General features: G+C 32.2%; 1 protein-coding gene across 4 annotated transcripts in view; it reads left to right on the plus strand.

Moving 5' to 3' along the window:
- Nucleotides 1–16,617, plus strand: part of LOC124914261 (calmodulin-binding protein 60 A-like) — a 34,682-nt gene extending 18,065 nt beyond the window's left edge. Inside the window, exons 1-8 of one of the 4 annotated variants that reach the window (XM_047454786.1) lie at nucleotides 13,483–13,613; nucleotides 13,788–13,863; nucleotides 13,948–14,005; nucleotides 14,349–14,398; nucleotides 14,529–15,007; nucleotides 15,407–15,570; nucleotides 15,671–15,754; nucleotides 15,847–16,617. In XM_047454786.1, coding sequence (XP_047310742.1) covers nucleotides 14,569–15,007; nucleotides 15,407–15,570; nucleotides 15,671–15,754; nucleotides 15,847–16,311 — 1,152 coding nt within the window. In that variant the 5' untranslated portion in view covers nucleotides 13,483–13,613; nucleotides 13,788–13,863; nucleotides 13,948–14,005; nucleotides 14,349–14,398; nucleotides 14,529–14,568 and the 3' untranslated portion in view covers nucleotides 16,312–16,617. Of the gene's footprint in view, nucleotides 1–13,482; nucleotides 13,614–13,787; nucleotides 13,864–13,947; nucleotides 14,006–14,348; nucleotides 14,399–14,528; nucleotides 15,008–15,406; nucleotides 15,571–15,670; nucleotides 15,755–15,846 lie in introns of those variants that run through there. The other 3 variants (XM_047454793.1, XM_047454778.1, XM_047454770.1) reach the window with 3 other exon arrangements.
- The last annotated feature ends 7,018 nt before the right edge of the window (nucleotides 16,618–23,635 follow it).

Raw genomic sequence — 23,635 nt, forward strand, 5'->3', positions numbered from 1 at the left:
GTAGTTGAGGTTGGAGGCTATGATAATTTGTCATACGAGTGCTTTTTTTGTCGAATGCAAAGTAGGAACTCAAATTTTTTCTATGCTCTTAATTTATATGGTGAATCTCGAATTATCTCCGCCACTCGCTACCCTGTTCCGGCATGCTTTCTTTCTCTTCAGTCCGATGATAAATATTTTTGGGCAGATGCAAGATTAAGAGTTGCATATGATTATTTTTCTAACGTCATTACTTTTGATACAACCTATTTGACTAATAGTTATGATATGTCTTTCGCTCCATTTGTTGGAGTGAATCGTCATGGTCAATCTATGTTACTTGGATGTGGACTAATATCTAGTGAAGATACGGAATCATTCATATGGTTGTTCAAAACTTTGTTGATATGTATGTTTGGACGTGCTCTAAATTCCATAATCACCGACCAATGTCGTTAAATGACAATTACAATTGCAGAGGTATTTCCAAATTCTCATCACCATTTTATGTCTTTGGCATATAATGAAAAAAAATTTCAACTAAATTAGGTGGTCTTGCACAATATAAAATGATAAAGAAACAAATGAATAACATTGTATATAACTCACTTACAGTTGATGAGTGTGATGAGAATTGAGTGTGATGAGAATTGGCAGATTATGATTGAAGAGTTTAACTTAGAGAATAATGTATATCTTTGAATGAAGTACGTAATAAATGGATGTCTACATTTGTCAAAGATAAATTTTGGGCAGGTATGTCTACATCTCAAAGAAGTGAAAGTATGAATGATTTTTTTGATGAGTATGTGCATTCTAAAACATCATTGAAACAATTTGTTGAGTAGTATGATCATGCTTTAAAGAGGAAGATTGAAAATGAAAAAGTTTTGGATTTTGCTTCTTTCAATTTTATTATCCCCGTAATAACTGGTTATCCTATTGAGAGACAGTTTAAAAATGCGTACACTAATAAAATATTTAAATTATTCCAAGATTAATAAGAGGTTTGATGTTTTACAATGCCTCATTAGTGAAGGAAGAAGGGGCAACTATAATGTTTGAAGTAGTAGAAACTATTTTGTCAACAAATAAAGAACCGATACGAAAAGTTTGTTTTGTAGTGCGTTATACTATGTTAGATTGCCAAGTTAGTTGTCTTTGTCGAATGTTTGAGTTTCGAGGTATTTTATGTAAACACTATGTTGATAATGAATGGGGTGATTGAGGTTCCTCAAAATTATATTATTGACCAATGGAGGAAAATGTGAAACGTGGGTATCAAAGTATCACTAACAATTATGATGATCATAGTTCTGTCGAGGAAAGACATTGTTGGAATGTTAGTTTTGGGATAGTTTGGGGGGTTATTTGTAAGAGTGCTTTTATGCCTCTATATAACTCTAGTCTTTCATTTAATAAGAAGAGCTTTTTCCTTTTTATATAAAACTACTTGGTATTAGAGCTAGGTTTCACATCTAGGGTTTTGTATCTAAAAACTGTGCAACAGCCGCCGGCCTCACCAGACCTCCGCAGCCCCTATCAGGACCTCCGCCCACCAGGGGCGCCGCCGCCTTGCTAGGGACAGAACTAACCCGCCAGTGAGGGTTTGGATCTGGTCTCCTTGATGTTTTGAGATCAAGAACGGGTTAAAAGGAAGAGGAAGAAGTTCAAGATAATGAGTTTTAGATCTTATGGGTTAAAGATCGTGTGATCGTGGTTTTGGGGAAGAAGGAAGATTTGACTCAATCTCGTGTAGATTAGAGTCAGATCGATGACAGGTGAGGGTTCGAACATGGGTCTTGCGATGAAAGAGGCCTTGGAAAAACTGAGTGGTGATGAGATCGCAATGTTGATGCGAGCATTCAGCTTTGCCTCTAGTGACACGGCACCGAAACCAACCCCAGCACCTACACCAGCACCCGCACCAGCACATAGGGTGGAGCTTCCCCCGATTGATGTGAAACTCGATGGTCCAGCTTCGTATCTGCGCTGGTCACGTCGAGTGCGATACACACTAGTAGGGAGGAAATTAGAGGGGTACTTGATTGGAGCGGTTACAAAGCCGGTTGAGGGTACTCCAGCATGGGATGATTGGAGGTCCATTCACATGTTGGTGTATGTCTGGCTCTTAAACTTGATGACTACACCGATTGCGGCCAATGTTGATGGTATGGAGGATGTGCGATGTGTCTGGGAGAAGCTGAAGAAGACTTATGATGGAGTGGGGAACAACCTGAGGGTTTACCAGGTCCAAGGGGAGATCGCTGCTTGTGTACAGGGGAAAGGACTGTTCAGGAGTATGCCATAGATCTGGAGCGCTTGTGGCTGGATCATGACTATTGCACGAGGACATTGTGTTGCATTGATCCTGCGTACAGGAAGACTGAGGCTTGCATGCAGGATAGGACCATGGGGTTTCTCAGAGGTCTGGCCCCAACCTTTGAGTAGAGGACTGCAATGTTATTGGCTCAGCCGAAGATTCCCTCGCTTGAGGAGGCAGTCTCGGCCATGATACAGGAGGAGACCCGGATTGAGCTCCAGGCCGGGGCAGGGGGACTTCCAGGGGTGAAGTCAGCCCTAGCTGTCTCCAACTCAGGTGGTTCCAGGTTTAGAGGTGAGACCCGGGAGTGCTACAATTGTGGAGAGGTAGGCCACTTGATATCGGCTTGCACCAAGTCACCAAAGGCGAGGAACTCCGGTGGACGTGGTCAGTCTGGTGAGCGCGGTCGTGGTCGTGGCCGTGGCCGCAGAGGAGGTGGAAGAGGGGGCTACCGGGCAAACCTGATGGTAGCAGGTGAAGATAATGGAGATGGTGTGCAGGAGGAGGAGCTCTCTACGGAGGATCAGGAGCTCTTGAGATCCTACTCCCAACTTCTTAGGAGAAAGGGAAGAGGTGCGGTAGAGAATGCATCTACCTCGGGTAACATTGCCACTTATGCTCATTCAGTTGCAGGTACTAGTGACACCCATGCTCTTTCCTCTATATCTACCGTTGGTTCACTATGGATTATTGATTCTGGTGCTTCCAGACATGTTACGGGTACTGTTGGAGAATTTTCTTCTTATACTCACTTGGAAATCCTTGAGAGTATTCGAACAGCCGATGGTACGGCCCAACCCGTAGTGGGTAAGGGTACTGTGCGATGTACTGACTCCTTGACTTTGTCCAATGTTTTGCATGCTCCATCTTTTCCAGTAAATCTCTTATCCATTAGTGCTATTATCCTCCAACTGAAATGTGTTGTCACTTTTGATATTCCCAAGGTGATCTTCCAGGAGAAGGGAACGGGCAAGAGGCTTGGGACTGGCACATGGCGTAATGGCTTGTGGTTTCTTGAGAGAAAAGAGATGGACTCAGCCCTCGCATCTGTGGTGGAGAGATCCGGAGGAGTGAGGAGTAGTGTGGAAGACTTGTTGTTGCTCTACCATAGGCGAATGGGTCATTCTTCTTTTAATTTGTTAAGTCGTTTGTATCCAGCTATGTTGAAAAAAAGCTAATAAAGAGAGACTGGTTTGTGATGCTTGTGAGTTTGGCAAGCACACTAGGAGTTTGTATGTCAGTACATGTAGTAGGAGCACCTGTAGTTTTGATTTGATACATTCTGATGTGTGGGGGCCTTGTTCCACAACTTTTGTTAATGATTTTCGATATTTTGTGTCTTTCATTGATTGCTTTTCTCGTACTACTTGGCTGTATTTGATGAAAAACAAGAATGATGTGTCTGCTTGTTTTAAAAATTTTCACAAAGGGGTTCAGACTCAATACGGGGCAGTAGTGAAGGTATTGAGGTCTGACAATGGGACAGAGTACACAAACAATGAGTTCAGAGAGTACTTATCCTCTCAGGGAATCCTGCATCAGACCACGTGTCCGTACACACCAGAACAGAATAGGGTGGCAGAAAGAAAGAACAGGCATCTCCTTGAGGTAGCAAGAAGTATGATGATCTCAATGAATGTACCAAAGTACTTGTGGGGACATGCAGTCCTGACAGCAACGAGACTGATCAATAGGATGCCCTCACGTGTGTTGGAGTGGAAGTCCCCGCTTGAGTTATTGAAAGGTGAGATTAGTGATAGTCTCCCCTTGAAGGTATTTGGTTGTGTGTGCTTTTTGCAGAACCACAGACCAAATGTGGGAAAACTTGATCCGCGAGCGGTTAAATGTATCTTTATGGGATACTCGGCTACTCAAAAAGGCTACACATGTTGGAGCCCAGTGGAGAGGAGGTTTTTTGTTAGTATGGATGTCACGTTTCGAGAGCATGAGCCATACTATTCTTCCCAGGATACATCACCCTTTGGAGACTCGCTTGATAATGGAGGTATGGCGAGAGGGGGAGAGTAGCAGTGGTAGTGAGAGGAGGATGGTGGGCGTGAGCGATGTCCCTTGTGCACCGACAGGTGAGGAGGTGCCAGAACGAGGCGGGGATGACCCTGATAACGGTGGTACTCAAGCTCAAGGGGAGCTGCGAGTATACATGAGGTGAAGGAAGCAGATTGAGGATACCATGCCTACAGTGCCGCTTGTGTCAAGTCCCTTGTCCCTGCCTACCTCGACTTCTGAGACACCACTCGCTGAAGAGGAGTACACAGGTGATATGATTCCTCCCTCTTCCATTCCCACTCACATGTCCGTAAGGAGGACTCCTCGCCTCAATGCGGGAGTTCCCCCTGATCGATACGGTTTCCCACATGATATTGCCCAATTTGTTTCTTACTCTCACATCTCACCTGCACACGGAGCATTCATTGCATCTCTGGACATTGTCTCTATCCCTAAGTGTTGGCAGGTTGCTAAGGAGGATCCAAAGTGGAAAGCCGCCATGCTTGAGGAACTTGAGGCTCTCGCAAAGAACAAAACCTGGAAGCTTGTGCCATTACCACCAGGGAAGAAGGCGGTTGGATGCAAGTGGGTTTTCACTGTGAAGCAAAGTCCAGAGGGTCGGGTTGAGCGTTACAAGGCCCGGTTGGTGGCAAAAGGGTACAGTCAGACGTACGGTATTGACTATGATGAGACTTTTGCACCCGTGGCGAAGATGAGTACAGTGCAGACACTTGTTTTCTTAGCAGCGGATGAGAGTTGGAGGTTACATCAACTTGATGTGAAGAATGCTTTTCATCATGGTGAGTTGTTGAAGGAGGTATACATGGAGGTCCCACAGGGTTTTGGCACGAAACAAACGGAGGGTAAGGTGTGCAGACTTAATAAATCTCTTTATGGGCTGAAGCAGTCCCCTCGAGCCTGGTTTGACAGGTTTAGGAGGGCTATGGTAGGCATGGGGTACCGGCAGACCAATGCAGATCATACAGTGTTCTTCAGGCGACATGAAGTTCACATTACGATGCTGGCAGTGTATGTGGACGACATGATTATCACTGGTAATGATGAGGGTGAGATTGCATTATTGAAGAAGAGGTTGAGTAAGGAGTTTGAAGTGAAAGACTTGGGGCAACTCAAATATTTCCTTGGGATTGAGATAGCTCATGGTGTAGAGGGGATTGTCTTATCTCAAAGGAAGTATGTGCTGGATTTACTTACAGAGACAGGTATGCTTGGGTGCAAGCCTGCGGTGGCCCCGATCGATCAAAAGTCTAAGCTAAGTGCTGAGGCAGGAGAGCCAGTTGATAAGGAGAGGTACCAGAGGTTAGTTAGTCGCTTGATTTATTTGAGCCACACTCGTCCTGACATCTCCTTTGCGGTGAGTGTGGTGAGTCGCTACATGCATGACCCTAGGGAGGGTCACATGGATGCGGTGTACCAGATCCTGAGATATTTGAAGAGTGCACCAGGCAAGGGGTTGATCTTTCGCAAGAATGGGCATTTGAGTATTGAGGGATATTGTGATTCAGACTGGGCTAGTTGTGCCGATGACAGGAAGTCCACGTCTGGATATTGCATGTTTGTAGGAGGCAATCTGGTCTCCTGGAAGAGCAAGAAACAGTCGGTAGTTGCGAGATCCACAGCCGAGGCAGAGTACAGGGCTATGGCTTTAGGTGTTGCAGAGATGATATGGTTGAGAGCTCTGTTGGTGGAGCTCAAAATGGACCAAGAGGCACAAATGAAGCTGTGGTGCGACAATAAGTCAGCTATTAGCATTGCTAATAACCCTGTGCAGCATGACAGGACCAAGCATGTGGAGATTGACTGATTTTTTATCAAGGAAAAACTGAATAGCGGACTACTTAAACTAGGATATGTAACTACTAGAGAGCAAGTGGCTGACTGTCTCACTAAAGGGCTTAGTTCGTTAGAATTGTCGAGACTATGTGACAAGATGGGCCTTGTGGATATCTTTCGTTCGTAGGCTCATCTTGAGGGGGAGTGTTGGAATGTTAGTTTTGGGATAGTTTGGGGGTTATTTGTAAGAGTGCTTTTATGCCTCTATATAACTCTAGTCTTTCATTTAATAAGAAGGACTTTTTCCTTTTTATATAAAACTACTAACATCGACACAAAACTCTCACTCCATTGATAAATGAGGTTCAACAACTTAGAGAAAAATCTGACGAATGTTGTTCTCTGTTGATTGAAGTTTTGAAAGACGTGAAAGACAAACTAATTGCTATTAATATTGAGCATTCAATGACGGAAAATAATTGCAATTTGTCGTTAATACCTCAAAATGATGAAAAGTTGAAAGAAGTGTCTACATCTAGTACAAAAATAATACACTCCCCAATCTCCATTAAAGGTACAAGCTCGAGTATGAGAAGATATGTGGTGTGGTAGAGGCTCGATAAAATGTTTGATTTATTTTATTTTAGGAAGTTATAGAATTACTATTTTATTAACAATAATATTACTTTTATATATGTTTTAATTGATGATCGTAGATATGAATGCTCGCTTTTTGGTGGTCAATTGAAACACATGATAAAAAAACATTGATGATTGTAGATATGAATGCTCGCTTTTTTGTGGTCAATTGAAACACAATGATAATCAGATTTATTAATCATATTTTGTATTCCTCTTGTTATTATTATATTATTATTATATTAAAAGTAATTTTATTATTATTTTTTTAGTTATTTTTATGAATAATTTTATTATTACAGCACATTATTATTTGTTCAAAAATATTATTACGATATTTAATGAGATATTATTTTTAAATTTTGAGTTATTTTGTTTGAAAAGAGACGAGAGAAATAGAGAAGAAAAAAAGATAAAAAAATTAATTTATTAACGAGAGAATAAATTAATTAGTTGAAAATTAATAAGAGAATAAATTAATTAGAAAAAATTAATTAGTAGAATTTAGTCCTAAAAAGAGATAAATTAATTTTAATAGAAGAGAAATAAATTAATTAGTGAAAGGAAGGAGAGATTATTTTAAATTTTTGAGTTATGATATTTGTTTTGAAATTTTATTTTTAATTTTTGAGTTACTTTTGTTTGGAAAGAGAGATTAGAGAAAAAGGGAAGAAAAAAGGATAAAAATTTAATTTATTAATTAATTATTCTAAAAAAAAAGAGAGATTAATTAATTAATAAGAGAATAAATTAATTAGTCATATATATAAGAGAATTTAGTCGTAAAAAATGATAAATTAATTTTAATATAAAAGGAAAAAAAATTAATTAGTGAAAATGAAGAGAGATAAATTAATTAATTAATGAGAAGAGTGAGAGAAATTAATTAATTAATTATATATATATATATATATATATATATATATATATATATATATATATATATATATATATATATATATATATATATATATATATATATGAGAATACAGAGAATAAACCAAATATCCTTTATTCACAGACATCCCTATATTACTCTTTATAAAATTATTAGTGTTAACACTTCATAACTAAGGTTTAAATCCTCAAAGATTTGTTTTATTGAAATTATTTTTATTTTTATGTAAGGAATTTAGTATTTGATAAAAGTACTTAAAGAGTTTAATATATAATATTAAGATAAAAAATTAAAATGATAAATATTTTAATTAATAAATTAAATAATGCATGAAAATATATTTTTTGAATTTAAGTTATTCTATTAACATCAAACAATCCCAATGATAATTATTGATTTAAATTAAATAATCTTGTTATTTGATTAGACGATTCTTTGCCATTTGATTTCAGGTGTCACAAATGATGTCATTTCCCTTATTAAATCAATTATGCCATGTGATGATTCTTTGCTATTTGATTTTAGGTGTCACAAGTGATGTCATTTCATTTGTGAATCAATTGTTTTCCATTCATTAAATATTTGGAACAAATCTATCATATTATTTTATTTTTATTCCATTAAAAAAATAAAACAAAAAAATCCCTTTAAATATATAAAACTTAAAAAAAATTCCCCAAAACATGATTTATTTTATGTAAATTCCATTTTATTTATTGTAAATAAAAAATGAAAGATCTAGTAAAATAAAATAAAATAAAAAACCTTTCAAGAATTACATAACATTGAAAATGTTTTGAAAACATATTTCTAAATATTTTTATTTTGTAATCAATATAAAAAAATGATTGGGAAAATGAATTAAGAAATTTGAGAGGGAATTAAGAAATTTGAGAGGGAAACGGCCACCTAAAAAATAACAAATTTTCTCTATCTTTTTTCTCTTCACCATTTATCATTTTTACAAATCAGTGATATGTGGTGACACGTCATTCTCTCTCATTTTCTTTTTAAATTCCCCTATCACTCCTTATAATTTATTGAGCAAACTATTATTTTAACTATAAAATTAAAATTAATTTATTAATACAATTTAAGTATAAAAAGTTTCATCTAAGAATAAATCTCTCCAATTCAATTTTTATTAAAAATAAGTTAAGTTGAGTTAAAAAGATGATATTGATATCTTACATTACTTTTCTTTTTTTTTTAATTCACTTTCTAACTTATGACCTTTTATATTAGTTTAACATTTTTTTTGTTTGGAATCCAAGATTTTTATTTACTAGCTTGTTTGATTTTTTTTTTTTGGAATTTTACCTAAAATTCAATCTTTTTTTACTTTATTTATTTTATAACTTTTTTTTTATCTATTTAAATATCAAAATACTATTTTTTTCATCTATCTAAAGAGTGAAAGATAATTAAATTTTAAAAAACTATTTTTTTTTAATTAAGTAAAACTAAAATTTTATTCAAATAATTGAATTTTGTTCTCCTAATTAGAGAGACCCAACTTGGTATGAACTTTGTTTAAGCCCACATTATTTATTCATCTAGGTTATCTAGTTTTTGTGAATTGAACCAAAAAAAAACAATAGAGGAGAGATGAGAGAGAACATATTCATGGTTTTGGGTAGTAGTTGGAGAAAATTTCAGTTTGTTGCAGTTTGCACTGTTTGATCAACTTCAAACGTTGACAGCTTGTTGGTTATTTATGAGGCTATGTTTTGAATGGTGAAGATGCATTCTGAATCTTCTAAGTTAATCAAACAGAAAACCAGAATTGTAGAATTGGTATGGTTGGTTGATCTTTCTCTTTCATTTTCTTAGTTATAAGATTGTTTTGTTATCTTGATGCAATTGATTAGACTATAGTTTGGTTATATCTAGAGTGAACCATTATTTGTAATTTTGCTGATGATAGTAGATTGTTAAGTGACCTATACACCGTCCCGTGGTTTTTTAATTTTGATTTAGAAAAGTTTATCCACGCTAAAACTTATCTTGCATTGTCGATTTAATTTCATTTTATTTTGCTCATATCTTATACTCAATTTATTGAGAGAGTGTTATGTTTTGAAAAATATATTTTCTCATCAAAATGGTATAAGAGCTTAGTTTTATTGAAGTATAATGATGTAGACTAACACATCTAGAATGATGAGCTTGAATGGTTCTAATTATAATATCTAGAAGGCTAAAATGGAAGATTTATTGTATGTGAAAATTTTTATTTACTAGTGTTCTCTTCAGCTAAGCCTGTAGAAAAAAGTGTGGATGGTTGTAAATTTTTGTATAGACAATTAGTATATGGTTATATACTGGTCAATGAGTGGATGATAATATTTTGAACCATATGATCTCTATTGCTGATGCTCGTACTCTATGGACTAAACTTGAAAAATTGTATGAGAGAAAGAAATGCAATAAAAAATTGTTTTTGATAAAAATAATTGATGTCCTTAAAGTATCAAGTTGGTTCTCCGATGACTGCCCACTTGAATACTTTTTAGAAATTATTAATCAATTAGAAGCAATGAAACTCAACATTGATGACGAAATACATGGCTTATATTTACTTGGTACTCTATCTAACTCATGAGAGACTTTTAGAACAAATATGTCCAATTATGCTCTAGATGATGTTCTCTCAATGGATTTAGTAAAAAAACAGTGTGTTGAATGAAAAGATGAGACGAAATACACAAGACTATTCTTTACAATCCGAGGTCATGATTACACAATCTAGGAGGAGAAGTAAATAGTGAGATGTAAGTAATCATAACAAATCTCGTGGGACTTCTAATAAGTGGACAAATGTTGAGTTTCATCATTGTGGCCTGAAGGAGCATATCAAGAAAGATTGTTTTAAATTGAAGAAGGAGAACAAGAATAAAACTCAGAACACATCAATTACTTCCAACCATGAAGAAGGTAAAAATCATGATGATGTTGCTATTGTTGATAATTTTCTTATTGTTTGTTATAATGATGTTGAGAATATTAATGTGTCTTGTGATGAGATGGACTAGATTGTAGATAGAGTTACTTCTACTCATGCTACATCACGATGAGATTTTTTTTCAACATATGAGGCTGGTGATTTTGGTATTGCTCGTATGGACAATACTGATCAAGCTAAAATGGTTGATATTGTTAATATTTGTGTTGAGATGACCAATAAAACTACTCTTGTTCTAAAAGGGGTTAAGCATATTCCTGATATTCGCTTCAATCTTTTATCGATTGAAAAATTAGATGTTAAATATTTATGTAATTTTTTTGGTGATGAATGGAGGCTTAAAAAGGGATCAATGGTTGTTGCTAAAGGCAGGATGCTTTCAAATTTGTATATTGTTCGTTCTGGAATATCTAAATGTTACATCAATACTTGTGAAACTGATTATTCTTCTGAGTTGTGGCACAAATGTTTGGTTCATATTAGCGAGAAAGACTTAAATATGTTGGCAAAGAAGAATGTGATATGTGAGGTTTCAAAGGTGCACTTGAAGAGATGTCTAGATTGTTTGGCTTGAAAATAAAGACGAGTGTCATTTAAATCATCTAAATCAAAAAGAAAGTCATAATTATTAGAATTGGTGCATTTTGTTATATGTAGGCCAATGAAGTTAAGATCACTTGGTAGTGCATACTACTTTGTAACCTTAATTAATGAATATTCTCGAAAGATCAAGTACTAGACACATTTAAAGTGTTTCAAGTCTCAATTGAGAGGGAAATTGGAAAAAAATGTGGTGAAAATGCAATCTATTCGCGCGGTTCTTGGTTTAGCCGTTAATCTTAATCTAGAAGTTGAACAAATGGATGTGAAAACAATCTTTCTTCATGGAGATTTAGAAGAAGAGATATGCATGAAGCAACTAGAAGGTTTTCAAAGAAGACTGTGTTTCTAAATTAGTGAAGATTTTTTACGGTTTGAAACAAGTGTCGTGACAATGGTATCGTAAGTTCAGTTCAGTTATGATTGAACATGGGTATAAGATGAATAAGACAGATCATTGCGTTTTTGTGCGAAAATTCTCTGATGATAATTTTATTATTCTTTTGCTCTATATAGATGATATGTTGATTGTTGGAAGAAATATTTCTTAAATTAGTGAGCTAAAAAAGACTTTGAGTAAGTCGTTTGCCATGAAATATTTGGGACCAACACGTAAAATTCTTGGGATTCAAATTATCAATGATCGAGATACCAGAAAGTTGAATTTATCACAATAGATGTACATTGAGAAAGTTTTTTGACGCTCCAATATAGACAAAGCTAAAGTGATGAGTATTACTTTAGCTTCTCACTTTAAACTTATATATATTGATTGTCCTTCTATTGATGATAAAAAGTTGTCTTTGAAGAATATTCTATAAACTTCAGCAGTTGGTAGTCTTATGCACGCTATGGTTTGTACTAGATCTGATATAGCGCATGTTGTTGGCTTAGTGAGTAGATATTTATCAAAATTTGGGAAGACATTACTAGGAAGCCGTGAAGTGGATTATGAGATATCTTTAGGGAACGACGGATCTTCAACTAACTTTGGGATGTGAGAAACTTATGTTAATTGGATATACTAATTTGAATATGGCCGGAAACTTGGATAATCAAATATCTACTTCAGGATATTTGGTGACTTTTGTCGGGGGAGTCGTGTCTTTGTAATCTAAATTGCAAAAGTGTTCTACTCTTTCTACTACTGAATTCGAGCTTATAGTTGTAGTGGAGGTAACAAAAGAGTTATTGTGGTTGAAAAAAATTCACAATAGAACTTGAGTTGAGACAAGAAAGGTTCGTCTTAATTTGTGATAATCAAAGTGCAATTCATCTTTCCAAAAATTATTCATTTCACTCAAAGTCGAAAAGATGTTAGAAGTCGAAAAGATTCATATATATGATAATGGATCAGATATTATGACAAATGTGTGACATTTGTCACAAAATAAGTTTGAGTTATGTCGCTCGGTTGCCGGGTTGACATTGCCCTCCAACTAGTCGATTGGGGAGTTTGTTGGGTTTTGTCCTTCTAGTTGTAGAGACTCAACTTGGTGTGGGCTTTGTTTAGGCCCACATTATATAATGTGAATGAACATTATTTATTCGTCTATGTTATCTGGATTTTGTGAATTGAACAAGAAAATCAGAGAGATAAGAGAGAACAAAGAACAATTTCAGGGTCTGGGTAGCAGTTGGAGAAGATTTCCGTTTGTCGGAGTTTGCACTGTTTGTTCGACTTCAAACATTAACAGTTTGTTGGTTATTTATGAGCTACCTTCTGAACGATGAAGATATGTATTCTGAATCTTATAGTTTAGTCCAATAGAAAACCAGAATTGAAGAATTGATATGGTTGATTGATCTTGATCTTCTATGTTCTTAGTTGTTATTGTCAAGATTATTGTGTGACATTGATACTATTGATTAGACTCTAATTTGATTATATTTATAGTAAACTCTTATTTGTAAGATTGCTGATCATAGTAGATTGTTAAGTGTTTTATACATGTCCGTGGTTTTTATTATTAATTTGAAAATATTTTCCACGCTAGAATTTGTCTTCATTGTTGCTCTAATTTCATTTTGCTCATCATTTATATTCAATTTATTGAAAAAAATGTTATATTTAAAAAAAAAATGCATTTTTTCATGAAAAACTGAGGCTTTGTTTGTTATGAATTTATTTTAAAGAATCCAAGAATAATGTTTCACTTTTTATATATATAAAAAAAAACAACTAACAATATCACACTTATGGATATTGATTTAAATCTCAAATGCAAATGAAAGATGGTGGTAATATAATAAGAACGGCTTAATATTCTTATGACGTGAGAATTGCCGTCATTTAGTTAGTTAGTCATCCAAGTTCAAACCCTCATCATTCACTTACATTCTTATCTCTACCGCCACTCGGAAGGAGAGAGATTACGCGGTTTGAAGCTGTGCAAATAAATATGTTTGTAAGTTGTTTCAATCAAATTATTATTCATAATCCTACATTGTACTACTGTGTGATCCATCCATCCTCAGAGAAAAGCGTAAAAGAAAATTGAATTTTTTTCTGTTGTTGTTCATCTCTCAACCCTAACGAACAATCCCTAAAATTATTCTTCCTGTCTTAATAATCATGTCAGACAATCTTCCGTCAGGACTTGCTAATTCCCAAATCAATCCAGCTGTTTTGGAGGAGATCTGTTCGGAGTTTATAAAGTAACGTTTTTGTTCTCTAATTGATATGATGTATCTCAATTTCACTTTCCATTCATTAATCATAAATCTAATATCTTTCTGCAGAGGGATCGATGGCGCATCACTTCTGCACATAGCTTTCGAGCAGATAGTTCGACCAATTGTGAGCAACTTCCTTCCTTCTTTCTTTCTTTCTTTCTTTCTAAACATGTTTTCCTTTCCTTACTTACTAACCGCTTTTCTCTTTCTTTTCATCTTCTTGATTCCATATTTAATTAGTTTATCCATCATGCCTTTGCCTTTCTTTGGGTCCTACTTTGTTTGTTTGTTTGTTTGATACAGTAATATTTATGCTTGCTCTTTTATGTTTGAATCCAATATCTGATTGCTCCATTTGTAACATGCTCCTTTATTTAGATTAATGACATCTCAGATTTGTGGTATGCACCTCACTTCACTATATCTGTGTTTGTTTGTTTGACATTTCTTGTATGTGTATTGTGTAGGTAAAAAAGGAAATTGAACAGCAGCTCAAATATCTCAACAATGGAAAATGGTAAGTAAGAATCACATTTCATTGTGCATCATAGATTGGATCTTTCACTCTTTTCTCCAAGCCTCGTCTTTTTTGGGTTGAAGTTAGTTTCCATTGACTGACGAATGCTTGAAATGATTCTATGCATCAGCTATTCTGGTGCTGCTGGCAGCTCTTCTGAACCGAGATACATGGAATTACGATTCTCATCTAATGTTTCGGAGACTGTATGGACAGCAGAACCCATACGAGGTGAAGGGAACAGCTCCATTTTAGTAACTCTATTTGATGTTCATACTGGCGAAACTGTCATCTCCGGACCAGAATCTTCGGCAAAATTGGAAATAGTTATCCTAAAGGGAAGCTTTGACAGAGATGATTGGACAGCAGAAGAGTTCAGCCAAAATATTATAAAGGAAATGAATGAGAAAAATATCCTCAAGGGAAATGTTCTTCTTGAACTAAAAGGCGGCATAGGAACCTTGGGCGATCTCTCGATCTTGCATGATAAGAATTGGAAGCCGGTTAGTAAGCTAAGGCTTGGAGCAAGATTCGTGGATACTTTTCAAAATATCAGAGTAAAGGAAGCAAAGACAAACACTTTCACTATGAAAGACAAAAGGATGAAAGGTCAGTGCAGATTCTGCCCCTTATGTGAAAAGATCTTTATTATGATATTTATTTCTAAACTGGATCAAAATGATACCTGTAAAATAGTTTATAATTCCTAACCTCCATAGGAAAGGTGCAGGCAGGTCTTTAAGAATATATTGGAACTCATTTTAGTGTGCATCTATGATCTATGAGGACACCACTTGTATAACTAATTGAGCTCTATTACAAACTCATCTTCTTATGTTAAGGCACATTGACTGCGTAGTGTAGATATTCAAGTAATTCAATTCAAGAGTACAATGTATATTGTTTTTTGTTTTCTGAAACTTTCATGGTATGATTTATTCTTCCAGTTTCATTGGGATTCAGCCACATATACAAAAATACTAAAATGAGCTCATTGTGTATCTGCAGATAATAGGAAGGGCGTAGAAGTAGTATCTCTCAGTGATAATGTAAGCCGCCTGAAAAACATTGGACAACGTGGACCTATTGTTGAGCGTTTGATGGAAAAAAACATAAAAACTATAAAAGATTTTCTAAGTCTATATTTTGCACGCCCTGATGAGCTGCGGAGGGTAAGAGCTAACTAACTGTATCACTACTTATTGAGTGTCTTATGGCATGCAATTTTTCCTTTTAATTCGGCATTGGTTGATTACTCTTTCTGATATGCAGATCCTTGGGCGTGGCTGGAGTGAGGCGAAAATGCAGGCTACCATAAATCATGCTCTTAAATGCAAGGGAAGCACTGCACTTAAGGTATGTTTCTTCATTCAAGTTTCTCTTGTTTTTCTTCCCCTATTTCACTCATTTCCATATCTTTCTAATTCAAATTCTAATTTTGATGGCAGTGTGATGCACACAAACTTGTGAAATATGCTTTTGATAACAAGGAGGATGGGGAGGGAGTTGTTTGGGATGAAACTTTACCGCCTTTAGTTTCACCTACTACTACTACTGCTTGTGCTTCTAATGGTCCTTTCTCTTTTTCTTCGTCTTCCATCATGGGTGAGGATGTTGTTGCAGAGACATCAGTTGGAACTGCTTTCCTCAGTGAAGAAGAGAGAAATGCATCACTTTTTTATGATCCTCTCTTAATCATAAAAAATGGACATGATCATTCTACTGCTACTACTACTTCAGGGGGGATAATCTCGAGTTCTTATAATGATCATTCTTGGAATGTTATTGGCGAAAATGATCCTAATAATATCTTTCAGGTACCAGATATGGATGATTTTAACTGGTATAATCATCATATGTTTCGGATACCATCATTTAGTTACGAGGATCAAATATGGAATGGATTGCAATGAGGTTTGATGCTTGCTCTCCAAACAATGTTCCTAAGAAAACAAAAACAAAAACAAAAGTGAGCTTCTTTCTTTCTGTCTATTTTACCATTTTTGTGAGCCGGTGATAGTTCATGGGTCCAACTGCACAAAAATCCAGATGGATATCTATCACATGGAGCTCCTTTCTCATTTTGTGTAGAGAAATTGAAAAAAAAAAAAAAGAAAAAAAAAGAAGAAAATATAATCCTTTTAATTTATATTTATGTTTATTTTATCATTGTAATGTAAACTTGAGGTTACCATAGTAATATTCAGCTTGTGTTTTAATTTGTGTTAGTGACTCCAATTGTTTTCAATTTCGAGTAAACTGTTCTAAGTTATAATACTTTTTTTTATGCTAAAAGAATATGGGTTTGGTTGAATCATAAGACTCGTATTAGCTATTATGAAATGACTAGTTGAATACTTGAAATTTAGATAAAAAAATAAATAAAAACAAATTATCTCCCTTCCATTCTATCATTTTTATATTTTTCTTTCTTTTCCCAATAAATCTCTTAGCAGTCCACACAATTCCCTTTTCATTTTCTCACCCATTTCTCTTAGCAGTTGTCAATTCTCTGTTAGTCCTAAACTTAATGCTATGTTAGTCCTAAGCTAAGTTTGACTTGATAACTTCAACGAGTTTATATATTTGAGTTGAAAATTTGGCTGCGAAAATTAGTCCGAATAATGCTATAATAAAAATTTTAAATGTTGCGGCATCATTTGAACTACCAAATTATCCTGAAAGTTCATGTTCACATTTTGGTACCATAATGAACATGTATGCAGACTTCTTCATGTGGAATGAGAACAACATAATTAATAATAATTTTTTGGGTTCTGGGTTCTTTTTGCAATGTTGTTATATATTATTGTGACCCAAATGAGTTTTGATAGGGGTATGAGTCTAGACTCGTGATATAATAAAATAATAATTAATATGGGGTCTGTTATGCTCAGTTATATGACTTATAAATATATGGTCTTAATTAGAGTTTTATTTACAACATAGCACGCAAAATATTTGTCATTCGTCTCTATCTCTAAATTATAGTTTTTTACTTTAACCATAGTAATTTTTTCCTCCTCTGCTCGTGGTTTTATCGTTTTGAGTTTTCACGTAAATTTTGTGTTATTTATGTGTTTTCTTGCTTTATATTTATCTCTTCTTTATCTTGATTATCTTAGATTCATATTATATTTTTTAACCGTTGTCTTTGCTAGGTTCCTAAACATAAAAATGACTTAAGGTTCGTTAAATTTGAACGGAAGAACTTGGTTCAATATGCAAATAAATAAATATATATATATTTATATATATATATATATATATATATATAAATATATATATATATATATATATATTTATAGGGGGCGTTTGTTAAGTGGTACTAGTTATATAGGTATATATAGTAAGGGATATAATTTATATAGGGTATTAAGATGTATAGATTATATAGATTATTAATGGTTGATTGGAAGAATAAAAGAAGTATAAATTATATAGGTTTTATAATTTTGTGTTTGGTTGTTAGTACAAATAAATAGTAAAAATAATAAAAGACTATTTCATCATTGTATTTATATTAATTACTTTAATATTTATCTTTTTTATTAATTATATTTTAACTAATAAAAAAACTAATCATCATATAAATATTTTTAAATAAATAATAATGCTATATAATTATATAAATTATTTGTATATATATATAATTTTTTTATATTATTTATCAATAATTAAAATTATTAAATATATAATAACAAAATTATTAAATCTTAATGAAACTTATAATGAAAAGAGTTACTGCTCTCATGAAAACAAATCATTGGTCTCTTTTGAATTAAGATGGCCTCCAGAGAGTAACTCCACCACAATTAGACAAGAAAATAAATTGTTCTAAAAAATTAGGTTAAGAATAAGAAAAATTATTTAAATATTTAAGAAAAGAGAAAAAAAAAATAGTGAAGGATTAAAACTGGAAAAAGAAAAAATTAAAAGTTAATAGGGTTAAAAATATGGAAAGAAAAAATTTAAAAAGTTGTACTTGGTCATACTTGTTACAATATTATACCTAGTTTGAGGTATAAGTTATACTTATCACCCTCACTGTTTATATAAATATTTTTGACCAAACATCAACTAAGGTCTACTATTAATACTAATATCATATATTTACAATATTGTACCTCTAACCAAACGGAGCTCTAACCAAACGGAGGCTATATTGTATAACTGAAAATGAAATGAAAAACATACTATTTCTGTTTTGGTATAAATGAAATGAATAAATTTAGGGATTTGTGTTTTGAGAAGATTTTCGCAGTAGTGAGATTTGATAATTTAGTCCAAATATAATATTGAGGTTTAAGTATTATTTTTATATTTAAAAAAATAAAAAAATATGTAAATTTACACTCACACAAAATTGGGTACAGATATACTAATTACATGGAGATAAATAAAAATATTCATATATAGGTCTTAGAAATATAAATCGGATTTGAAATAGTTTCTCAATATTTAATGAATAAGTTACTCTTTTTTTTCTCATTATTTAAGGAGACACACAAAAAAGATCATTACAATTTTCCGTGTGGTTTGTTAATAGATAAACATTTACATAATAATAAATTAGGTAAAGGGTAAAGTTAATCAAAAGTATTTGACAAATTAAAGGGAGAAAAATAATTTAGAGGTTCAATAATTATATATCTGTAATTAGAAATGAGTACGCATTAATTGTCTTGTAATCAATAATCAAAATTGTATTATATAAGCTGTGGAGTTGCCCCATTTTGATCATTAATGCAACTTTATATATTGACAGATCTTTATCAGTTCATTAAATGTATTAAGAGAATAATGCTTTGAAACTAAATATTATGTTTATAAATATAAGTCTTTCATTATAAATGTGTTATATTAAGTTTAGCTCTATTTGTTAGCTTTTTTTATAAAATCCAATGTTTATATTTTCAATAATTACACATGTGATTAAATTAAATTAGCTTTCAAAAGAGAATAACATGTATCTTGTAAACTTTATTCAATACAAAATATTTTATTTGCGCAGATTAACTGAAATTCTCGAAACCAACCTTTAATCATGATATTTATCTATAGGATGCTATAACATAAAATTGTTTTCAAGTAAAATGAAAATTAGATGAAGATTTGTGTACACTGCAACATATTGTTGTTAAAAGCTCCACCAAATCAGTCATTTTAATTAAGTACTGAATTAAACTTCAACTTCAAATGAAATAATCTTACTATAAATACAATCTTTTAAGATCTAAAAAAGAAAAAACAGTTATTTAATATGATTTAGTGGGGAAAAAAACATAATCCTATTGATGTACGGTAAAACTATAATTAATAGCTAGAATGTTTGGAGATAGAAAAAAGTTTGAGGTTCATATTTATTTGGTTTTGAACAAGTTAAGAATATTTTTCTTATTCTCACCTAGAAGAAGAAGATGGAGAACACGTTTTATTTATTTATTTATTTCTTTAGAATTAAAATACTATGTGATGTAAGTAGTTGTTTTGTGATAGTGGTTTTGTGGGTATTATTATGTGGTAGTTGTTTTGTGATAGTGGTTTTGTGGGTATTATTATGTGGTAGTTGTTTTGTGATAGTGGTTTTGTGGGTATTATTATGTGGTAGTTGTTTTGTGATAGTGGTTTTGTGTAATGGTTTTGTGATAGAGATTTTTTTATAGTGGTTTTGTGATAGTGGTTTTGATGGTGATTTTATGATAGTGGTTTTGTGATAATAGTTTTGTGGAAGTATAATTGTAGTTGTTTTTTGATAGTGGTTTTGTGATAATGGTTTTGTGGAAGTATTATGTGGGAGGAGATTGTTATACCACAACAAAGATCCTCCTCTATATCCACACAACACAAGGCAAAAAATTTCAGACGGTTAAAATTTGGAGAAAATATATATATATATATATATATATATATATATTTTGGAAAAGGGAGAAAAGATTTTTGACTTATGGTAAGTAATCCTCTCCCGTAATAGTATTACGTTAGTGATTTTTTTTATCCAATTTTAGGTAGGGAGAATATGTTTTCCTTTGGATTAGGATGAGTCGGTATCATTATTTAAAATTAGTAGATTTTAAAATTTTATTTAGGATTCACATTTATTTTTGTTTGTAATTTTGTTTGAGAAATGATTTGGGGAGAAAATTTGAAAAAGGGAAATGTCGTGACACGATCTAATTCGTTAAAAAAATAATAAAAAGTTTTTTTATCTTTTTTCCGGCCAGTGATCGGTGACATGTCCTCCCTTCCTATTCACTTCCCATTTTTTTATACAACAGAGAACGATGATGACGAAAATGGATGGTTGTTGATGTATTAAATTGGTTGAATATGACAAGTTTATTTATTTTAATTAAAAATTATTAAATCATAAACTTATTTAATATTTATTTTAGTTAATAATTAATTGAAATAGTTGTTATTTGTTTCTTAATTTTTTTTATTAGTTGTTAAATGGAAAGAATGTCAATTTTACATACCAAGTTGTAAGAAAGTGTCAAATTTACTTATTAAGTATCAAAGTTTTATTTATATATACTAACTTGTCAAAATGTGTCAAATTTATTTTAAATAACAAAAAAGTTAAACGGAGTTAAAATTTTTGTCACATGTAATATCCACCTATTTTTTTTTTTTTAATTTACATTACTTTAATTCTTTTTCCATTCAAACAAAACATCCAAAATTTTCCTTTATCCATTTTTTTTCTCTCTTTACCCATTAATTCTTCATTTTCATCTAATTGTCCTATTCATCTCTTCACCTTTAATATGAGTAATTATCATGAAATAAAAAGCTAAAATCCATAGCAGGTGGGATCCCATTAATGCCATGGAAAAATTTTAACCCACCGTTAATCATATCTGATGAAGAACCGTCGAAATCTTTGGAATCAACTCAAAGCCTATATCAGGATTTCATTTTCCTGTTTTTCTGACATCTCCGCCGATCGGTACACTACGGAGGGCCCCACTTTTTGTCCAGTACCTTCTACAAGTCTTGCATAAATGTCTTGGCTCCGCGAGGCTGTAGTTGTTGTATTAACATAATTTTGTATTTGGAGAATCGCATATCGAACACTTCATCGGTTGTTCCGCCACCTTCACCGCCGTCATAGTTTTTAGGCCACCGGGTTGTTCTTCCGTACCAATATTATTATTTGACTTTGACATAGTTGGTTCTTTAATTTTCTGGGAAAAATTGAGAAAGAAAAGATTTTTATAGATGATTAGTTCATTATTTCATAATTTAATCTTCATTGCAGTAACTAATACTCTATCGGATCAATTTTAATTACAACTATAACCTAAACAAGAATAGACAATCAGAGCTATAGAAATGATGTTCATGAACATTATAGAGATTTAAAAAAAAATAGATTACGCATATTAGAGATGAAGAGGAACAGTTAGAAGAAAATGAAGACTTGGGGGTAGGGTTGTAAATGAGCCGAGCCGAGCTCAAACTTGCTGAAGCTCGAGCTCGACTCGATTAAGTATTTATTAGCTCGACTCGAACTCGAATGAGCTCATTAATTTGAGCTCGAGTTCGACTCGACTATATTACCTACAAGCTCGGCTCGACTCAAAAACTTGAACAAAAATTTAATTTTCAAGCTCAAACTCGAGCTCGAACTCGAACTCGATTCGAGCTCAAATTAAAATATCAAACTTTCATACATATTAATAATTTAAAACATGATATTTCAAAATTAATATATGAAACAATCATAACTATTGAAAATTCTAAAATATAATAATCCAAAACATTAAATCACCATTACTAATCAAAATTCTAAAACATAAAATTCAAAAATTAAAGTACAAAACTATAAAAATTGTTTGAACATTTAATATATTAATCTTTTTAACTCATGTTCTTCAATCATAGTACACGTACTTCTACCTGCATTCAATAATATAAAATGTTTAATCTTAAAAATAATTAATATAAAAAATAAATGTTAAAACAAATCGCTAAACAAATAATTTAACTTATTTTAAGAGATAATTTTTTGATATGTCTTCTCTTTCTGGAAATGTGAAAAATTAATTAAATAAGTAATAAAATTCAGTATGTAATTAACATATGTCAATTTTACCTATAGTATAGGTAAAATAAATTATCAAACATCTAATATAAAAAGAATTAACAGAAGAATCTAACTTATAACAACAATTTATTATTTTTTTTATATATTATAATATATATTATTAATCTCATAAATTATTTTTTCTCTAAACATATTATATATAATATATATATATCTTTTTTCTCTCCATATTATATATAATAAGAGGAGTGATAGAGAGAGGAAATTTGGTGAGGGAATGACTTGACATCACCTTCATTGGTTTGGAAAATGTAAAAGTAAGAAGAAAGAGAGAAAAAAGAGAAATTATTTGATTTTTTCAGCGAATAAGATTATGCTAAGTCATTCCCTCATCAAATTCCCTCACCTAATCATTTCTCATATAATAAATATATTAACTTTTTTTTCTCTTTAAATATTATATATATTATACTTTTATTATATAAAATATATTAACATTTTTTATCTCTTTCAATATTATATATAATAAATATTTTTTATATATAATATATTAACTATTTTTATCCATAAATAATTATATATTATAATATACTAATTATTATATCCATAATATTTATTTTTATTATATATAATATATTAATCTTTTTTTTATCTCTTTTTAATATAAAATATAAAATATAATATACTTTTATTATAAATAAAATATTAACCATTTTTATTTCTTTTTATACTAAACTAATTATTATATCTTAATATTAATTTTATTATATATAATATATTAACCAACCAATATATTTTTATTTCTATATATTCTTCCAACCTAGTTATAGAATAATCAAAGTCTAAATTTATCCTAATACATAAAAAAAATATATATAACTATAAATTTCTTTTAATACATGAAAAAAAAAGATAAACAAGACTTACATTACCACTGAATGAGAAAATGAATAGATGAAGAGTAAAAAATATTTGAAGACTAAAAAATAAGAGATTAAGAGCTAAAGAATGGTGAAGAGTGAAAGAAGAAGATTGGAAAGAAGAATGAAAAAAAGAAGCGAAGAAAGAATGAAAAAAAAGCGATTAGATGAAGAAGATTAGGTTAGATGAGAATGAAAGAATATGCGATTATATAAGAAGTTTAGATTATATGAAGAGAAGAAGAGGCGATTAGATATGAAGAT

Source organism: Impatiens glandulifera, chromosome 1 (assembly GCF_907164915.1).
Source record: "Impatiens glandulifera chromosome 1, dImpGla2.1, whole genome shotgun sequence".
Taxonomy (NCBI): domain Eukaryota; kingdom Viridiplantae; phylum Streptophyta; class Magnoliopsida; order Ericales; family Balsaminaceae; genus Impatiens; species Impatiens glandulifera.